At 36.6% G+C, this 15,985-nt stretch overlaps 1 protein-coding gene across 1 annotated transcript; it reads right to left on the reverse strand.

Annotated features, from left to right (window-relative positions):
- Positions 1 to 1,078: 1,078 nt before the first annotated feature.
- Positions 1,079 to 13,301, reverse strand: LPAR4 (lysophosphatidic acid receptor 4). The gene is made up of 2 exons (XM_077887581.1): positions 12,721 to 13,301; positions 1,079 to 3,449 (listed from the first exon to the last, which is right to left on the reverse strand). The coding sequence occupies exon 2, from the start codon at positions 3,366 to 3,368 to the stop codon at positions 2,256 to 2,258; it is 1,113 nt and encodes a 370-aa protein (XP_077743707.1). The 5' UTR covers positions 3,369 to 3,449; positions 12,721 to 13,301; the 3' UTR covers positions 1,079 to 2,255.
- Between the last annotated feature and the right edge of the window lie 2,684 nt (positions 13,302 to 15,985).

Here is a 15,985-nt window from a genome sequence, read left to right on the forward strand (position 1 = left end):
TTTAAAAGTCTTAGTATTTTTAAGTTGCCATACACAAATATTTTAAAATTGATTAGTAAATATTTAAGAATGTTTTATTGTTTTGCAATGTTTTAATTGTTTTGTTTTGTGTGTGAGTGTGAAGAATGTAGATGAGGGAACTTATTTTCATTCCTTCTGAAATGAGCACAAATGTAGCACCTTTCAAGCTATATGTGCTCAGAATTTCTATCTACATGTCTTAATATTCTTATATCTACATTTCATTCAGTACATGGTAAAATGTTTTAAAGATTACTTTCTTTTATTGTTTGAGTATAAAAAAGTTTTTCTTTTGTATATTTATAAATATTGATTCTAATTGCTCCTGAACTAAGCACCAGTTTACCAGCTTTTTTTTTTTTTTGAGATTTTACTTATTTACTCATGAGACACACAGACAGGGAGAGAGACAGAGACATAAGCAGAGGGAGAAGCAGGCTCCATGCCCAGAGCCTGATGTGGGACTCGATCCCGGGACTCCAGGATCATGCCCTGGGCTGAAGGAAGGCACTCAACCACTGAGCCCCCCAGGGCTAGGACCCAGGGGTCCCAGTTTAGCAGCTTTCTAACTGCATTTTGATCCAAAGCATCATATGAAAGTCATGGTATTTTGAAAGTTTTACAAATGCTCAAAAAAATACATGTTCTAAATTTTTATGTGTTTTGTTTTTTGGGAGGTTGTTTTATGGGTTTTTCCCCTCAATTTGATCCTGATGTGGGCACAAATTTAGCAGATTTCTACCTGTATTGTACTCCAAAATTTTATATAAATGATACAGTATTTTTAAATTTACAGAAACTCAAAAATTAAATAAAAATGCAAGCATTAGGAATTATTTTTCATTGTTTTTATGGTTTTATTGTTTTTTTTCCTGAGTTTTGTTGTATTGGTTTGGGTTGATTTATGTATTTTTTTCAATATGCTCCTAACCTGGACACAAATTCAGCAGCAATCTGGTTATGTTTGCTCCAAAATTTAATATGAAAGAATAAGTGATTTAAAGTTACAGATGTCTACTCTCACCCCCCAAAATAGTATTAAGAACATTTTAATAAAGATTTTTAAATGTGTTCTATTTTTTGTTATTATTTTGTTGTTGTTTTTTTTTTTCAATTTGCTCCTGAGCAGGGCATAAATGCAGCTGTATTCTGGCTGCATTGTGCTACAAAATCTCATATGAACAATATTTTATAAAATCAGTCTGTCAAAAGAAAGATAATTGGAAATTTTAAGAAAAAATATTGGTGTTGCTAATTTTTAAATGGACACGTGCTGTTTTATGTGATTTTCTATTTTGTATTTATTTCAGACATGTATTTAGCAGCTTTCTGGATTTGAAGTTTTATTTTATTTTTTTTTAAATTTTTTTTTATTTATTTATGATAGTCACAGAGAGAGAGAGGCAGAGACACAGGCAGAGGGAGAAGCAGGCTCCATGCACCGGGAGCCCGATGTGGGATTCGATCCCGGGTCTCCAGGATCGCGCCCTGGGCCAAAGGCAGGCGCCAAACCGCTGCGCCACCCAGGGATCCTGGATTTGAAGTTTTATATGAAAATCTTAATGCAGTGTAAAAAAAGGAAGAACTAAAAAAAAAAAAAACCTGACACTGCTGGGAACTACAAATGTGTAAATCCAGCTAATTTTGTTTCTTCCCATCCATATTCAGGCAAACGCAATTTATGTTTCTACTTTCAAAATATATGCAATAAATTCTGATAGCTCTTTTAAATTTGATACATTTCTTATTAATAATGTTAGGCTAAAATATGTTCTTGTGCTAAAATATATTCTATGACAATACAAAAAAGGAAAAAAAGACTAACGTATCAGTAGTTAACACAAACTTTTTTTAATAATCCCTGAATTTGTTCTATATTTATAGGCCCAACCTAATTACCAAATATTATCAGAGTGGAAATATCTTCTTAAAAATTTTTAAAATAATCTCCAGATCACTAAAGTCAAGGCCACTGGCTACCTACATAATGTGATAAATGAAATTAAAAACCAGCAGAAGAGTTTGGCAATCTCTTTTGGTTGTTGTAATTAGACCTGACCTATAATTATTGAACAAAACAGCATATGTACAATAAACATTCAAATAAATGTATCTGACTATTCAGTACATTAATCCATTTTCAGTATCATTAGCTTCAAACTGTTTGTCTTGTTCATAGCATAGGAAAAATCATAGGAACAACCATATCTGAACCTAAAGACAGTTCTCATTACCTAAAAGGTGGATTCTAGCATCAATTCACCACCATTATGTGTTGTTTGATCACTAACTTCTTCTTGAATAGCTGGAAGGGAAGGCTTTGTGGTCAGAGGTGTTTCAGTCTTAAACAAGGACTCCATCTTGAGGTGGGTATTGATGTAGAAGGACTTCTGAAAAGACTCAAGGGTGAAGTAATAGATAAAAGGGTCAAAGCAACAGTTCAGAGTTGCAAGGCACAAGGTGATTGGGTACATAATCTTTGCAAATCTTTCCAATAAACAATTGGTAATGGCTTGGGAGCGCACTAGGGCATACAGGAAGAGGACAGAATTATAGGGTACAAAGCATACCACAAAGACTGCCATATGCACTGTGATCATCTTCAGCACTTTTTTCTTATTGGTCCCAATTTGAGACAGTGTAGCAGGCTTGCGTAGGGTTCTTAGCACCACAGAAGAGCAAGAGACATTCAATATCAGAGGAATGATGAAACCAACAACTTCAATAAATATGGTGATCTTGGACAGATAAGTCTTCCAGACACGTTTGGAGAAGCCCTCAAAGCAGGTGGTAGTTGCATTGTTGACATTAGTGGTGGAGAACAAAGAGGCTGAAATACCACCACTGAGGACTAGGATCCAGACTCCAGCACACACAATGGCAGAATTCCTCCTTGTCCTAATGGTACGAGATCGGAAGGGATAGACAATGGCCAGGAAACGATCCACACTAATACAGGTGAGGAACAGCATGCTCCCATAGATGTTGGTGAGGAATGCAGTCCCAGAGATCTTGCAAAGGGTGTCACCAAAAGGCCAGTGACGGTTGAAATTGTAAAATATTTTGAAAGGTAGAGTGCAAACAAAGAGCAAATCAGAAAGGGCTAGATTGGTGATGAAAATAGCAGTCTCACTTCTCTTTTTCATGCGGAAGCAGAAGACAAACAGAGAGGCACTGTTGGTTATCAGACCCAGGATGAATACAACACTGTAGACAGCACCATTCAGATTATACTTGAAGGAATCATCAACAATGCAAGTATTATTGGCAGTAGCATTGCCCAACCTGGGTCTGAAGCTTGAATTTAAATCTTGAAACTGAAAGTCAATGAATCTTCTGTCACCCATGGATTTTTTTTTTTTCAGAAGGCCTGCTGGCTGCAGGTTTCACCACTTTGAGACTAGAGACTGGTAAGAAATATTTTCCTCCTATGGGAGACAAGATGGAATGAATAATCAAATCTGCCTTCCATTCATTTCTGTGGACTAAAAGATATCCTGTCCACTCAGATTGGAAACAATACACACATTCAATTTTGTTTCACAAGTACATTTTGAGCACCAACCATATGTTAAAAGGTACTACAAGAGTATGTTGCAAGATTGGGAGAGATCACACTCAGTATTAAAAATGCAATACTACATGTAGCACTGCAATGAACAAGAATAAGATATTGGGTACTTAAGAACCCAAGCAGGGATGGGGAATGAGGATGGGGAAATAGACCTCTAATAATCAAAATGACACTAATAGTTTAAAATTCATATGGAATTATTTAACTTTCAAAAATGTGTTTTATTTGATTCCCACAAGAACACCATAAGGTAGGCAAGACAGGAATGTATCACCATATTTCAGAAGAAGAAACTGAAGCTTATGTAATTTAGAATTACAATGTCAAAATTAGAAGAATGTGCAAATGGTATCATCAGAATCAGAATTCAGGTTTCTTATTCCTAACCAAAGTATTGTTAAACTAATCTAAATTATATAATCTCTCTTCCAATACTAGTAAATTTCATTGTCTAAGTACTAGTTGCATTGCACAAGACTTACAGGTCAATATGGGACCTCCAGGACATGCTCTTAAAGAAGTTATAATTAAACTTCTGAAGTAAATTATTAATTCACCTTTTCTTCTAAAACGTGAGTTCAGAGAGCAAGAATCCCTCCATTAATTAAAGCTTCTGGCAAAAAGATTTTTCACTGTATTACATAGACTTTCTAGGGTGATAATTCAAATAATAATCTCAGATATTCCCTCTTGCAGATTGTAGTTCACTTTTCATGTTTTTCTCTTGCTAGATACTTAGCCTAGGATGTCTTCTCCCCTTCCATTCCATTAGTTGTCTTCATGCTTTCAGCTCCTAAAATGACCCTAATCTATAAAACCTTTTCTGGCTGAATACAGGTGAAATATGAAAGGTAGATTTGACATAAATGCCCATCTCCCTGCCCCACACTTTGATCAAAAGTTACCTGCCATTTGCTTGCCACTGCTTATACATGTAGCAGTCATTAACTTAATCATCTTTGTTGGGTATCTGGGCCAACATTGTTCTAAGGTGCATATAGAAATCTTACTAACTTTCTAGGTTAGCAGCTGCCATAGGAACAGTCTTTCTAATTCTCTGTAATACACTATGGACAAGTAACTGCTGAATGAATTATTTTCAATGAGGAGGATGTGGACTAAAAGTGGTGTTTGCTCCTTGACATATCCAATAATGGATTTTCATATGATTATATTTTAAAATGTGAAATTAATTTTTCTGAAGTGATTCCTCCTTATATTACTCATTCTTTCCAACTCCAAGGGAACAGGTCAAAGGGCCACTCTATATATATAAACAGAGAAGGGAGTGGAGGGAGAAAGCTGCCTAAGATATAGAGCTACTTTGGCCAGTCTTTGCATTGAGAAAAAAAAAAAAACTGGTTTGGGGGAAAAAAATTCACTCACTGCAGTGCCTAGAGGGAGAAATGACCTTGGAAAGATGACTCATTAGATTTAAATCAAAGAGTTGTCATTTTTAACAGCTAAAGTTCTCAAGATTGGAAACTTGCTATTCCTCAATTCTCATTCAAAAGATCTTTATGGAGTGCCTCCCCTGAGCTTAACACTGCACTAAGATCATATTCTTTCCTGGCCGTTTCATCCCACAGGCCCAGCTCAACATTTGCCACAATCAACCTTGATAAATAAAAGCAATGTATAGTAGGAACCTTGACCAAGTAAAGTCCACGAGAGGAAAAAACAGACAGAGAAGAAATAAAAATAGGTGAGAAGAGCAAAAGAGGAGATGGGAAAGACAGTAGCAAAGAAATTAAAACTGAAGAATTAGAGAATGAGGAGAAGAAGAGGTGTAAGAAAGAGGACCTTGCTGGGGAGATGTCAGTGCTGCTAATTTTTATTTAGGGCCTTGAGAGGTATTTCTGGTTCATGATTCCTCAAATTTTATCCTCTCTGCTCCTTTACTTCATCACACTCTTTCCAGTTTTCTCAGAAAGAACAATATGCATTCACTATGTTTAAGGTCACTGAAGCTGATCAGCAAAAACAGGAAGAACCTGAAAACTCTCAGTGGGGCTCATATCTTACTTTGGGAACTGTAGACCCAGGTTTATGCAGATTGTTTCACCAATGCTATGGCAGAAGGAAAAAGAATGCCAAACTCCTCAATTGCTTAAACCACTTTGTATACTATTTTTATTTTTTTTTATTTTTTACTTATTTATGATAGTCACACAGAGAGAGAGAGAGAGAGAAAGAGAGAGGCAGAGACACAGGCGGAGGGAGAAGCAGGCTCCATGCAGGGAGCCCGACGTGGGATTCGATCCCGGGTTTCCAGGATCGCGCCCTGGGCCAAAGGCAGGCGCTAAACCGCTGCGCCACCCAGGGATCCCTATATACTATTTTTAACACCCACAACTCACTACCCATTAGTCCGAAGGCCATTTTTTTCACTGTTGAAAAAAATCAAGAGAGTCAAAAATATTCCTGTAACATAATTACACAATCTAAAGAAATTAAGGGACTGGAAAATCCCTTATATTAAAGCCAAGTTTCATTCACTATAATCTGCTTGCACCTGCCTTCTACAATAAGTACTGCCAATAAGATTATTTGGAAAATGGTTTCATTAACAGATGCCTCTACATCTGTACCCAGATGCCCTCCATTCTGCCCACTGATAACCTTTTTACACAGCCTGCTTCTAGTTCACTGGCTATTATTTTGTACTTCCCAAGACGGTGCATCTCAAATAGGTGAAGTTTGTCTCCCTTGTTTTCCATTCAGTTTTATGCATAAATTGAATGGAAAACATATATACTACACTAACGTATATTTATGTTGATGAACATATATATACTACACCAACAGCAGGCAGTCTGGCACTTCTGCTTTGCTACTTTGAGTAACCAAATCCTGTGGGAGAGAAAGGGCCACAGACAAGAAAGCATTACAGTCTCAATCCTGAAGACAGGGCATGGGGAACTGCCACTAAGGCCTTATTCATAGCTTTCCTTTGCTTGAACACATTAGCACCTTTGCTGTCTAGCAGTTAGGGTGTGGTGCTGGGACTTAACACAGCATTGGAAGCAAAGAGTTCTATTTCTGATTCAGACACTAGTTCACTCTGTAACTTGACTATACTGTTTCTCTTCCCTGTATAAACATACCTCTGAGCCTCACAGCTGAGGCAAGGAAGATTCAAAAGGGCTTGTGAGTAATTTTATGAGCTTGCCTGTATTCAGTCCTACCTAATCACAAAGAAACATGATGGAAAATTTTCTTTCCTTTTTTTTTCCCTGACACAACTGGACACTTGTGTCGCTATCTTTCTTGGTAAACTTATTTTACCAAGCAACACATCTTTCTCCTAACACCATATTTTCCTTATGTCTCAGAAAGACCCCCTTAAATTTCAACCTTTACACAATTTTTCTCATAATAGGACAATCCAAGAGGGTGTCCTGAAAAGGACTATCTCCCATTTGAGCTATGGTTAAAGAAAATCAGAGAAGCATTTGGCTCTCAAGCTGATTCTAATGAAGAATTAATGGTATACAAAAAACAAGGTCTCTTCTGACTGGCTTCCTTTCTTTGGACTAAAAGAAACTGTTTTTTAACCACTAGATTTTCATAAATTGCCAATATACCATGCACTGAATGAAGACAAAGGATAAACATGAGCTTCAGATGAGATGAAAAAGAAAAAATATAGGCTGCTTCAGCTAATTACATACTCCATTGCAGGTAGTGTGAGACTATTGTAAAGACCTTTGCATGCAATAATTCCAATAATTAATCATCTAGGAGGTTCAGAATACTGGGTGGATGTATTTTCACCGACAACGGGCAGGAAGCAGATCACCCGGAGGTTGACCAAGGGTAATCTGACCGTCAATGAATTTGTAACCTTGACCTACACATATGGACTCAATTTTAACAGTTCATAGTAGTGTTCACATTTTAAAAAAAATTCTAATGATGAAATATGCCATGTTTGGAGTCTTTGGGGCTACTGGAGGAAGTGGAGCTAGCTTTTTGGCCCTATAAAGATGAATACCTAAATTACTTCACTAAATGCTAAACTTTCAGATGATAACATTGAAAACAAAGTTCTAACTCCTGGTATATTTCTAGTGGCCTAGAAAGGCTGGCTTTTTTTCCCCCCACAGTCCAGAATTTAGGAAGACAAGGCCTTGAAGGCAGAGTATATTCAAATTCTTTTACCTTGCTCCATTTTTATTGAGCTTGGGTCAGATCAGAGCGCTTCTGATCCCCAGAGAATTTCCTCTTTCTACTCCGGTTGAAACTTAGGAACATTGACAATACTTTTTCAGAGGAAGCCAAAACCTATTGTGTCCTTGCCTATAAATATCTAGCAGTGAAGCAAACTAAAAAAATACAAAAAAGTTGCAAAAAATATACAGATTGAAACCATTCTGCTGGAATAATAGGGAATATGTCTAGACTGTTGCTTCTCAGATGAGAGTGACTGCTAACAGGTAAGACCAAGTTACAGGCACAGGTCACCATTATACACATGGTTCTAATTAATTGATGTTCCTATGCATTGGTTGATGTTTCATAATAGTTTTTAAAATATAACTTAGCCTTATGATATTAATATGGAGGAAACCATAAGTAAATATTTTACTCCAGAAGTGAACAGGGAAGTTGATCTCTATCAGGTTTCATGCCAAGCAAGCCAAGTGGTGTGTCAAATGCTCAGATTGATAAGCTTCATTTATTTTTGATGCAAGAAATATCCTGTTAAAAATCATTTCTCTATGTTGATTTTGATTTGCATTGAGATTATAATGGCTGTTTTGTGTCCTCACTTTATTTGAAAAGATCAGGAAATTGACACAGGCCCTAATCTGAGCAGATCCTAACCTCAGTGATTAACTTGATTTTTTTTCACTAAAATAATCGTCTCCCACTAACCCTTCACCTGATGACACAGTCTAATCTTTGAAAAATAATATTTTTTTAGTGCTCAAACATCATGAGGCCAACGATTGCATCAACCTTACTAAAGTACAATTTTCTCTAACAATTATAAAGTAAGATAACTGCAGAGAAATTGCTTAACCTAATATTATGAAATTGTCTATTATCTCAGCAGATGTCCCAGAACTTTTGGGAAATATTTTGGTTGTTTGTAAAAGAGTTCATTTCCAAATTCTGTGTGGTTCATACATGTCAACTGAGAACTTGGATTTATTATTCCTATTTAAGCAGGCAAATTAGTTATAAATTTTCATACCAATTCACCTGACATACTTGGATACTGATTTTGATAATATAAATAAAATAAAATAAAATAAAATAATATGTCTCCCATCTCTAAAGGTATATACCAATGGCACAGAGGGCTTAAATCAAAGGATCCATATACATCTACACCAAAAATGTCTGAATTATAATAAACAATCACAATGCCTCCAGTCATTCTGGAGTTCTGGGTCTTATTATCTACAATAAATTGGAGGTATTGGAGTATTGGTTACAAAAAAAAAAGTTGGAGAATGAAATTAAGAATTTTGGAGAAAGTTATTACCAGGAGAGTGGTACTCATCACATCAGTTTAATCATATTCTAGCACCGATTTTATCTAAGACTTGGGTAATCAATGAAGATTTCCCAAGACTTGGATAATTAATGAACTTTCTGGAGATACTATTTTTAGGGATTTCCTCCAATGATTGCTATGGGATAGAATTAGTCACAATAGTGTCCCATAGAGAGACTTTCCCAATAACATGTATACTAAGATTATAAGATAAAGAAATGGGGCAGCCCGGGTGGCTCAGTATTTTAGCGCCGCCTTCAGCCCGGGGCATGATCCTGGAGACCCAGAATCGAGTCCCACGTCGGGCTCCCTGCATGGAGCCTGCTTCTCCCTCTACCTGTGTCTCTGCCTCTCTCTCCTTCTGTGTCTCTCATGAATAAATAAATAAATAATCTTTAAAAAATAAGATAAAGAAAAGTATTATATGATATAAATCAGTAAATTAAATCCAACATATTTTAAAATAGTACCTAAATATTTTGAATTTTCTTATTACAGAGTTGCAGATAACATTTTATTTTTCAAACCTGTAACTGTTGAGCCATCGTTTATAGCTTGTGTTGACAAACATAAAGTCCATGAGTCTGTATTATCTATTATCATTAAAGATAACTAATGACAAAGGCATAAAAATACCTCATCCTCTTCTGTAAGAAAATACATTACATTAAAAAATAATTGAACAAAGGAGATTTATATTTTTTGGCCTGAAATTATATTGGTTGTTTTTTTCTTTTCTCTTTCTCTGGCAAAATCTTACTATTGAATAGGGACCTTGATAAGAGAAGAGGAAAGAAAAGAAGTCTGGAACAACAGGTGGAGACCGCACTGCCTTGGCCCTAATCTGCACCCCGACCCCAGCTGAATTTCTTTCTCACCTGAACTACAGTGATATTAGCAAGGCTTCAATTACTGGCTATTAGCACACTAACGATCACTGCTGCTTCTACTAGCATGTCCTAGGCCTAGCATGTTCTGTAACATCTTCAAATCACAGCTCTGCCCAAAGTACTGGCATAGAACTAGAAATACTCAGCAATGGAATTCTTACAAGTACCACCTGCATTTGAACACTATTCATTTACTGCCTGTAAAGAAGCATCATCTGCTAGTGCCAAACTTACACCATGGTCATATCTCACCATCTTCTGAACAAAAGTAGCCTAAACAAAGCAGACTGGTTAAAAAAAAAAATCTCCAACTCTTCTGAAATTTTTCTCTAATAGTTTTTCTCTAATCTAAGAGAACCAAAACAAAAAATAATGAGTCAACCTAAAATATATTTGAGATCACCTTAATATTAAGGAGAATTGATATTCACACTCCTCTAGGAAGCAATATTTTTTAAATAAAATGAATATTATTTACTGGTTTATCTTAAGGTAAGACAAAAGCATTAACATTCTTTTATGGTATTCACAATTGATATAGATTATGAAGAAAACTTCTTTTTATTTGGAATACAAGCAAACTAGGAAGTTCATATACCCAGAGGTTTTCATATTTGTTATTAATTTAATTTGGCCACATCCAGCCCCATCACTAACTGTGTGAGAGCAATTCACAGTCCCTTTCTGGACCTCAGTTTCTATTCTCCTTCCACCTTCAGCTTTGATTGTCAGCAGCCTTCAACTGATGCTATGACAGTGGCCTCACTGGCTATTCTCTCCTATCAGTTGTTTCCATCTGTTCCCATTTATTTCTGCAAAATAAAAATAATAATCCCTCAAAGTCTGAGATAAAGGAAATTAATTTTTATTAAACTCAATGAAACTATTTCTAGATTTATTTATTTTTAATTGAAGTATAATTGACATACAACAGTGTATTAGTTACAGGTGTACAACATAATGATTATGTATTTGTATATATTTCAAAATGATCACCACAATAAGTCTAACTACACAATAAGGTAACGTGTTACCACATAGTTTAGATTTATTTTAATATCAGAAGCAAATATTATTAATTAGTGCCAGGAGCTAAGAATCACAGATCAAGACATTATATCTTAAGGTCTTCCTAATGACCTCTTTTTCCTCATCCCCTTTATGCCCATATCAGCAGGTATATTGGCTCTAATGGTGTAAGGTTTTAATCCTTGACCTTTTCTACCTGTTCCCCAGTTAACTGTCTTCTCAAAATATAAGATTGCCAAAGTACTTCAGAACATAACTATATATAATCAGTAGACTACCTAGCCTATGCATTGTTCTAATAACCAATTATTTACCTACTAAAAGTAAGGCTGGAGTCCCAGTGGTAGGTGGGAATCTATTAATCTCCTATTAAGCTCTCAATTTTCACTACTAATCTTCATAAATATATTATAGGTTTTTTTCCCTCCCCCTTAAGAAGGCCAAGATCAAAGTATATACATGATAACCATACACAGTAAAAAAGGACAACTACACAATTTGTCCCTGACCACACCACAGCAAGGGCGACAATTCTCACTGTGTTTTCTCTCAAAGGAAATTGAATAGATGAAGCTTTAGCTAAGATTGGCCTTAGTGTTCCTGTGAGGTATCTTCCCATTCCTCTCTTTAACTCACAAAGAGTACAAATTCTGGAAGATCAGGCTGATTTTTCCAGTTGGGCATTAATTCACATCTCTGATTGATAGGAAATGCTTTAGAATATAAATGCCATCAAGTGTATCAGCTGAACTCATCCTTTTTAGCAAGAGTGCAACTTTTTAACTATGACATGGCAAAAGGATTTACACTCTATGTTAATGGGATATGTTTGGAATTTTGTTCTGAAAAATAAAGGTTTCTAATCCACTGGATAATCTGGAGTTTAGGACATTATTGTCTTCATGTTACTCAAATAAAAAGAAAAATGGTATAATTTGGTAAGGTGAATAATCCCACCAAGCTCTAAATGTTAATCTTTAGATTCATCTGGTCTTTTCCATGCTGAAATAATGATGAATCACACTACTATAGTTCCTAAAGCAAAATAACTAAAACACAGTATTTATCAATTCAACAAGATCTTGTTACTAAAAGTCTTTAAAATATCCAACATATACAAAAAGTTATAAATGTCACATTATTGCACTTGTACGGAAAACAGTGATTAATTTCAAATATAATATCAAATTCAACTTATGCCAGAATTAGTTTTGTATTTAAACATCTTTCTTCTTTTATGGTAAAGTTCACGAATCATTCAGTATAGAAAATGTCACATTTTCCATAAATCAATTAAGCATCAAAGGCAAACTGCCACAGATAGTTTTACTAAAAGAAACCTCATAATAATAGAAACCACATTAGCTCAAATTAATTGCAAACCAAAGAAATACAAAGCTAGCCAGAAGAATTTCTAAATTACTCTGATTTAAAATGCGCTTTTTAGGACAACTGTGTTTACATGAAACGACAGCCTGAAAATCCAGTATCTCTTCCACTGAAGTAATATTATTGCCAAAACAATAGAAATTATTGTTTTTTTTAAACGATTCAACACGACGATCCCCCTTCAGCACTTCTGTTGTAGTATAACTTCTTTCCCCAAACACTCAAAGCATCAGTGATTCTGCTGAAGTTTGTTATGCCGCTCCTCCACCCCCAAACACCCAAATCAAATCTTTCTCAAACAGACTTACCCCAAGAAAGAGTTTGCAAGATGAAAGAATGTGCTCATGCCTGTAGACAATTAGCTAATAAACATGTAAATGGACAACTTGCACTTTAGAAGTGCATATTTTAATCCATTATTTTTTTACAGGGAAAGATTAGCCCAGCCCAAAGTAACAGGCTCTGGGCTGCCGAAGTTTCTTACAACAAACCGCTCATTCTGAAACTGTGAGCTTATTTACATTTATCTCTTTTCTTTGTTAAGGAATGGCTCTCTTGAATGCGGTAGCCGGCTGGCCTTTAACAAGCAGGACACAAGAAAAGGCCCAAAGTCCGGGCCGTAGCGAGGGCTGAGGGAACTCTTGGGGGTCTCAATAGGAAATGCTTTTCATTGGACAAGGAGGCATTATTAGGAGCCGAGATCCCGCCCAATCCCCTGTGCTCCATCGTTTCCTTAGTCACCAATCACTGGACTGAAGAAGTTTTTCCTTAAAGAGCATTGCCCAGGAAAAGCAGTTTTCACAGTCAAGAATTAGCCGCTTAAGAGCCACTTAACAATATAAAAAGTTCCTGACCAATTAATCCACAGAGAAAGCCTATGTCCCTGTTTTTGCTGCAGGACTGCTATCTCTCTACAATTCTAATGGGTAGGAGACAAAATTCCAAACTGGGAGAAGTGTTTTAATTATGAGCAGCCCATGTTTGCTCCAGCTTGTTTAAAATAATAACAACAACAATATCGATGATAATACGTAAGGGGTCAGAGAAAAGCAAAAGTGAATGGTTCCACTAATATATTCCTATTATACTACACAAAATTAAACATCCCACCAACACATACACAAAAACAATACTATACTCACTTAAATCAGTGAAGTGCCCTCAGTTGGAGATGTGCTGGGGTCCTAGAGCTCTAATACCCACCTTCCATGGACTTGAGAGTGTTCTGTGGCAAAAGGAGGGTCTGCATTTCTCTTAAGTAACTGCCTGGCAGGAAGTCTAATTAAGTCTCTGAAATTTTCAGAGGTTTTCCTAAAACCAAAATAAATAGTACAGACGCAATCTGTTTATAATGTGGAGTTATCTTCAACTATATACCTCCTCGTCTCTCTGGGCCGGTTCTTTTCCTATAGGTTGACTGCTTTGGTCACCTACTCTATTTTTTTTCTTCTTTATCCTCCTTCCTTTCTTCTCTCTGGTCTGAATTTGTTGCAGAAATTCACTCATCCATACCTAACTTCATTGGTAGCCCTTCCCCTCCACCAGCACCCCCCCTTCTATCCTCTACCTCCATGCACTGCCAACATTACCACTAACAGCAACTCCTCCCCCCTCTCAGGAATGAAACTCTTGGGTCAGGGATAAGGTGCTTTTTATCTCTGTCAGAGCCATACCCCTGGAGAATTGGGTGATCCTGTGCCTGATTCAAAGCTTCAGCCTGCATAATTAGCTGCCTCCCAAATAAGCCATGCTTCAAGTTTGTTTTTTCTACTTCTTTCTTCAGTTTAATTGTTTATTCTCACTAACAGTCAAGGCCAGTAACAAGTAAGTGTGAAGCTGATATAAGCCTTAATTTCTTGTGATTGATTCTAAAAAACACTTCTCTGTTCCTCCCCCTCTCCCCCACTCCTAGGTTCTGTTCTTTCTGTTCCCCTCTGCACTTATCTCAGGTATGTCTATTTCTGTCAGTTGCTGACATTGGCTAAGTCTCCACAAGTGGTCATTCACCCACTCTGGGTTTAGACCCATTATTGGTGCATTCGTCAATCTACAAGAGAAAGATATAGTCACTTCCCTCCAGTGCCTCACAGTCTAACTGGGGATAAAAGATACATTAAAGAGATACCAAAGGCAAATTTTGAAAAATACTAAAGTAGTTATATGGAAAGATTAAGTTCTATAAAGGTTCAGAGAATGGAGATAAAGTCCCATGGATAAGGTCAGGAGGACTTCCTGCAGAGGAGGAGGTGGTGAGTTGGACCATGATGGATGATTACTATTTAAATAAGCCAAAAAAGGAAGAGGAAATCTTTCCTTGGTGGCCAGACCCAAGTGGTCAAATGCAGAAGGTGTGAAGTGAGAGGAGGTGGATAGGAAGATTGCGAAGAAAAAAAGGTTAAGAAGAGCTTTAGGGAAGAGTGCACAATTTTAGCAACTCAGTGAACAGTAGTGATTAAAGTAAACCTATAGTCATGGTCACTGTATGACCAGCTCACTATTTTTTTCCTGTCATCTGATTCATTTCTCCCTAAGGTACTTAAGTACCTTTCTGATTAATCTCACAAAGGACGAGATCTTTAACATATCTATGGGTTGCATGACCTAGCATCACTCTTCCTCTATCTGAGCTCCAGCCTCACTGATCTACTTTCAACTTCCTAGAATAAAATTGATCACTCATACCATGGACATTTCCACATGCTATTACCCCTGCCTGAAACTCTCCTTTCCCCTGTCTTCCCTTTCACCAAGTTCTTATTCTTCCTTCAGAAATTATACCAGTAATCATGCATTCAGAAAGCCCTTCCTTAATGCTTAGGTCAGGTCATATCCACTTTACTATATGCTCTTCCAGAACTGTGTGCCTCTGCTCTATTGCATTCATCACAGATATAATTTTACATGCTATTGTGTAATTTTTCATTTGTGTGATAATCTAATTGTCAGTTTCTCCCAACTGTAAACACCAAGAAGATAGGGTCTATATCTGATTAATACAAAATTAATATTAATAGTGTTTACCAAAACTCTTTTTCCAGAACATTTCTCTCTTGCTTGAGCAAAGCAGCAGTGTGTGGAGTTTTTTTTCCTCCTCAGCGGAAAACACGTGCCATTAGATTCATTTACAAACAGGTCCACATCAAGGTGTTATTTTAGAACAAGGACTACACACATATTAAAAAAAGGCCCATGAACAAGAAATTACTGAAGTTTATTCACTACTATTCTCTTTTGTCCTCACCTCACTCCTCTTACTCCTCACTGCAAACACTCCAGTTTTACTTCCTCTAATATTTGGAAGGTAGAAGAGGGAAAATGAAAGCTTTTCCAGGGTGTTCTCCAGCCAGTTTATGGCCACACAACTTAACCCAAAAAGTCCTCAAACTTTTTCATTGAGTTGCTGATGTACTTGCCACTGGGGGCAGGGGGAATGAATATGCAGCTGAAAAAGTGCATTGGGAACTACCTGGGGGAGTGAGTACACATTTCCTCTTTATCTGTTTGAAATGAAAGTAACAAATATGACTAACTTCTAACCGGGAATTCACTTGAATAAGAACAGACAGGTGGTTG

Source organism: Canis aureus, chromosome X (assembly GCF_053574225.1).
Source record: "Canis aureus isolate CA01 chromosome X, VMU_Caureus_v.1.0, whole genome shotgun sequence".
Classification (NCBI taxonomy): domain Eukaryota; kingdom Metazoa; phylum Chordata; class Mammalia; order Carnivora; family Canidae; genus Canis; species Canis aureus.

Excerpts from the sequence above, each read along its gene's own strand:
- LPAR4 (XM_077887581.1), bottom strand. The coding sequence starts at position 3,368 with ATGGGTGACAGAAGATTCATTGACTTTCAGTTTCAAGATTTAAATTCA.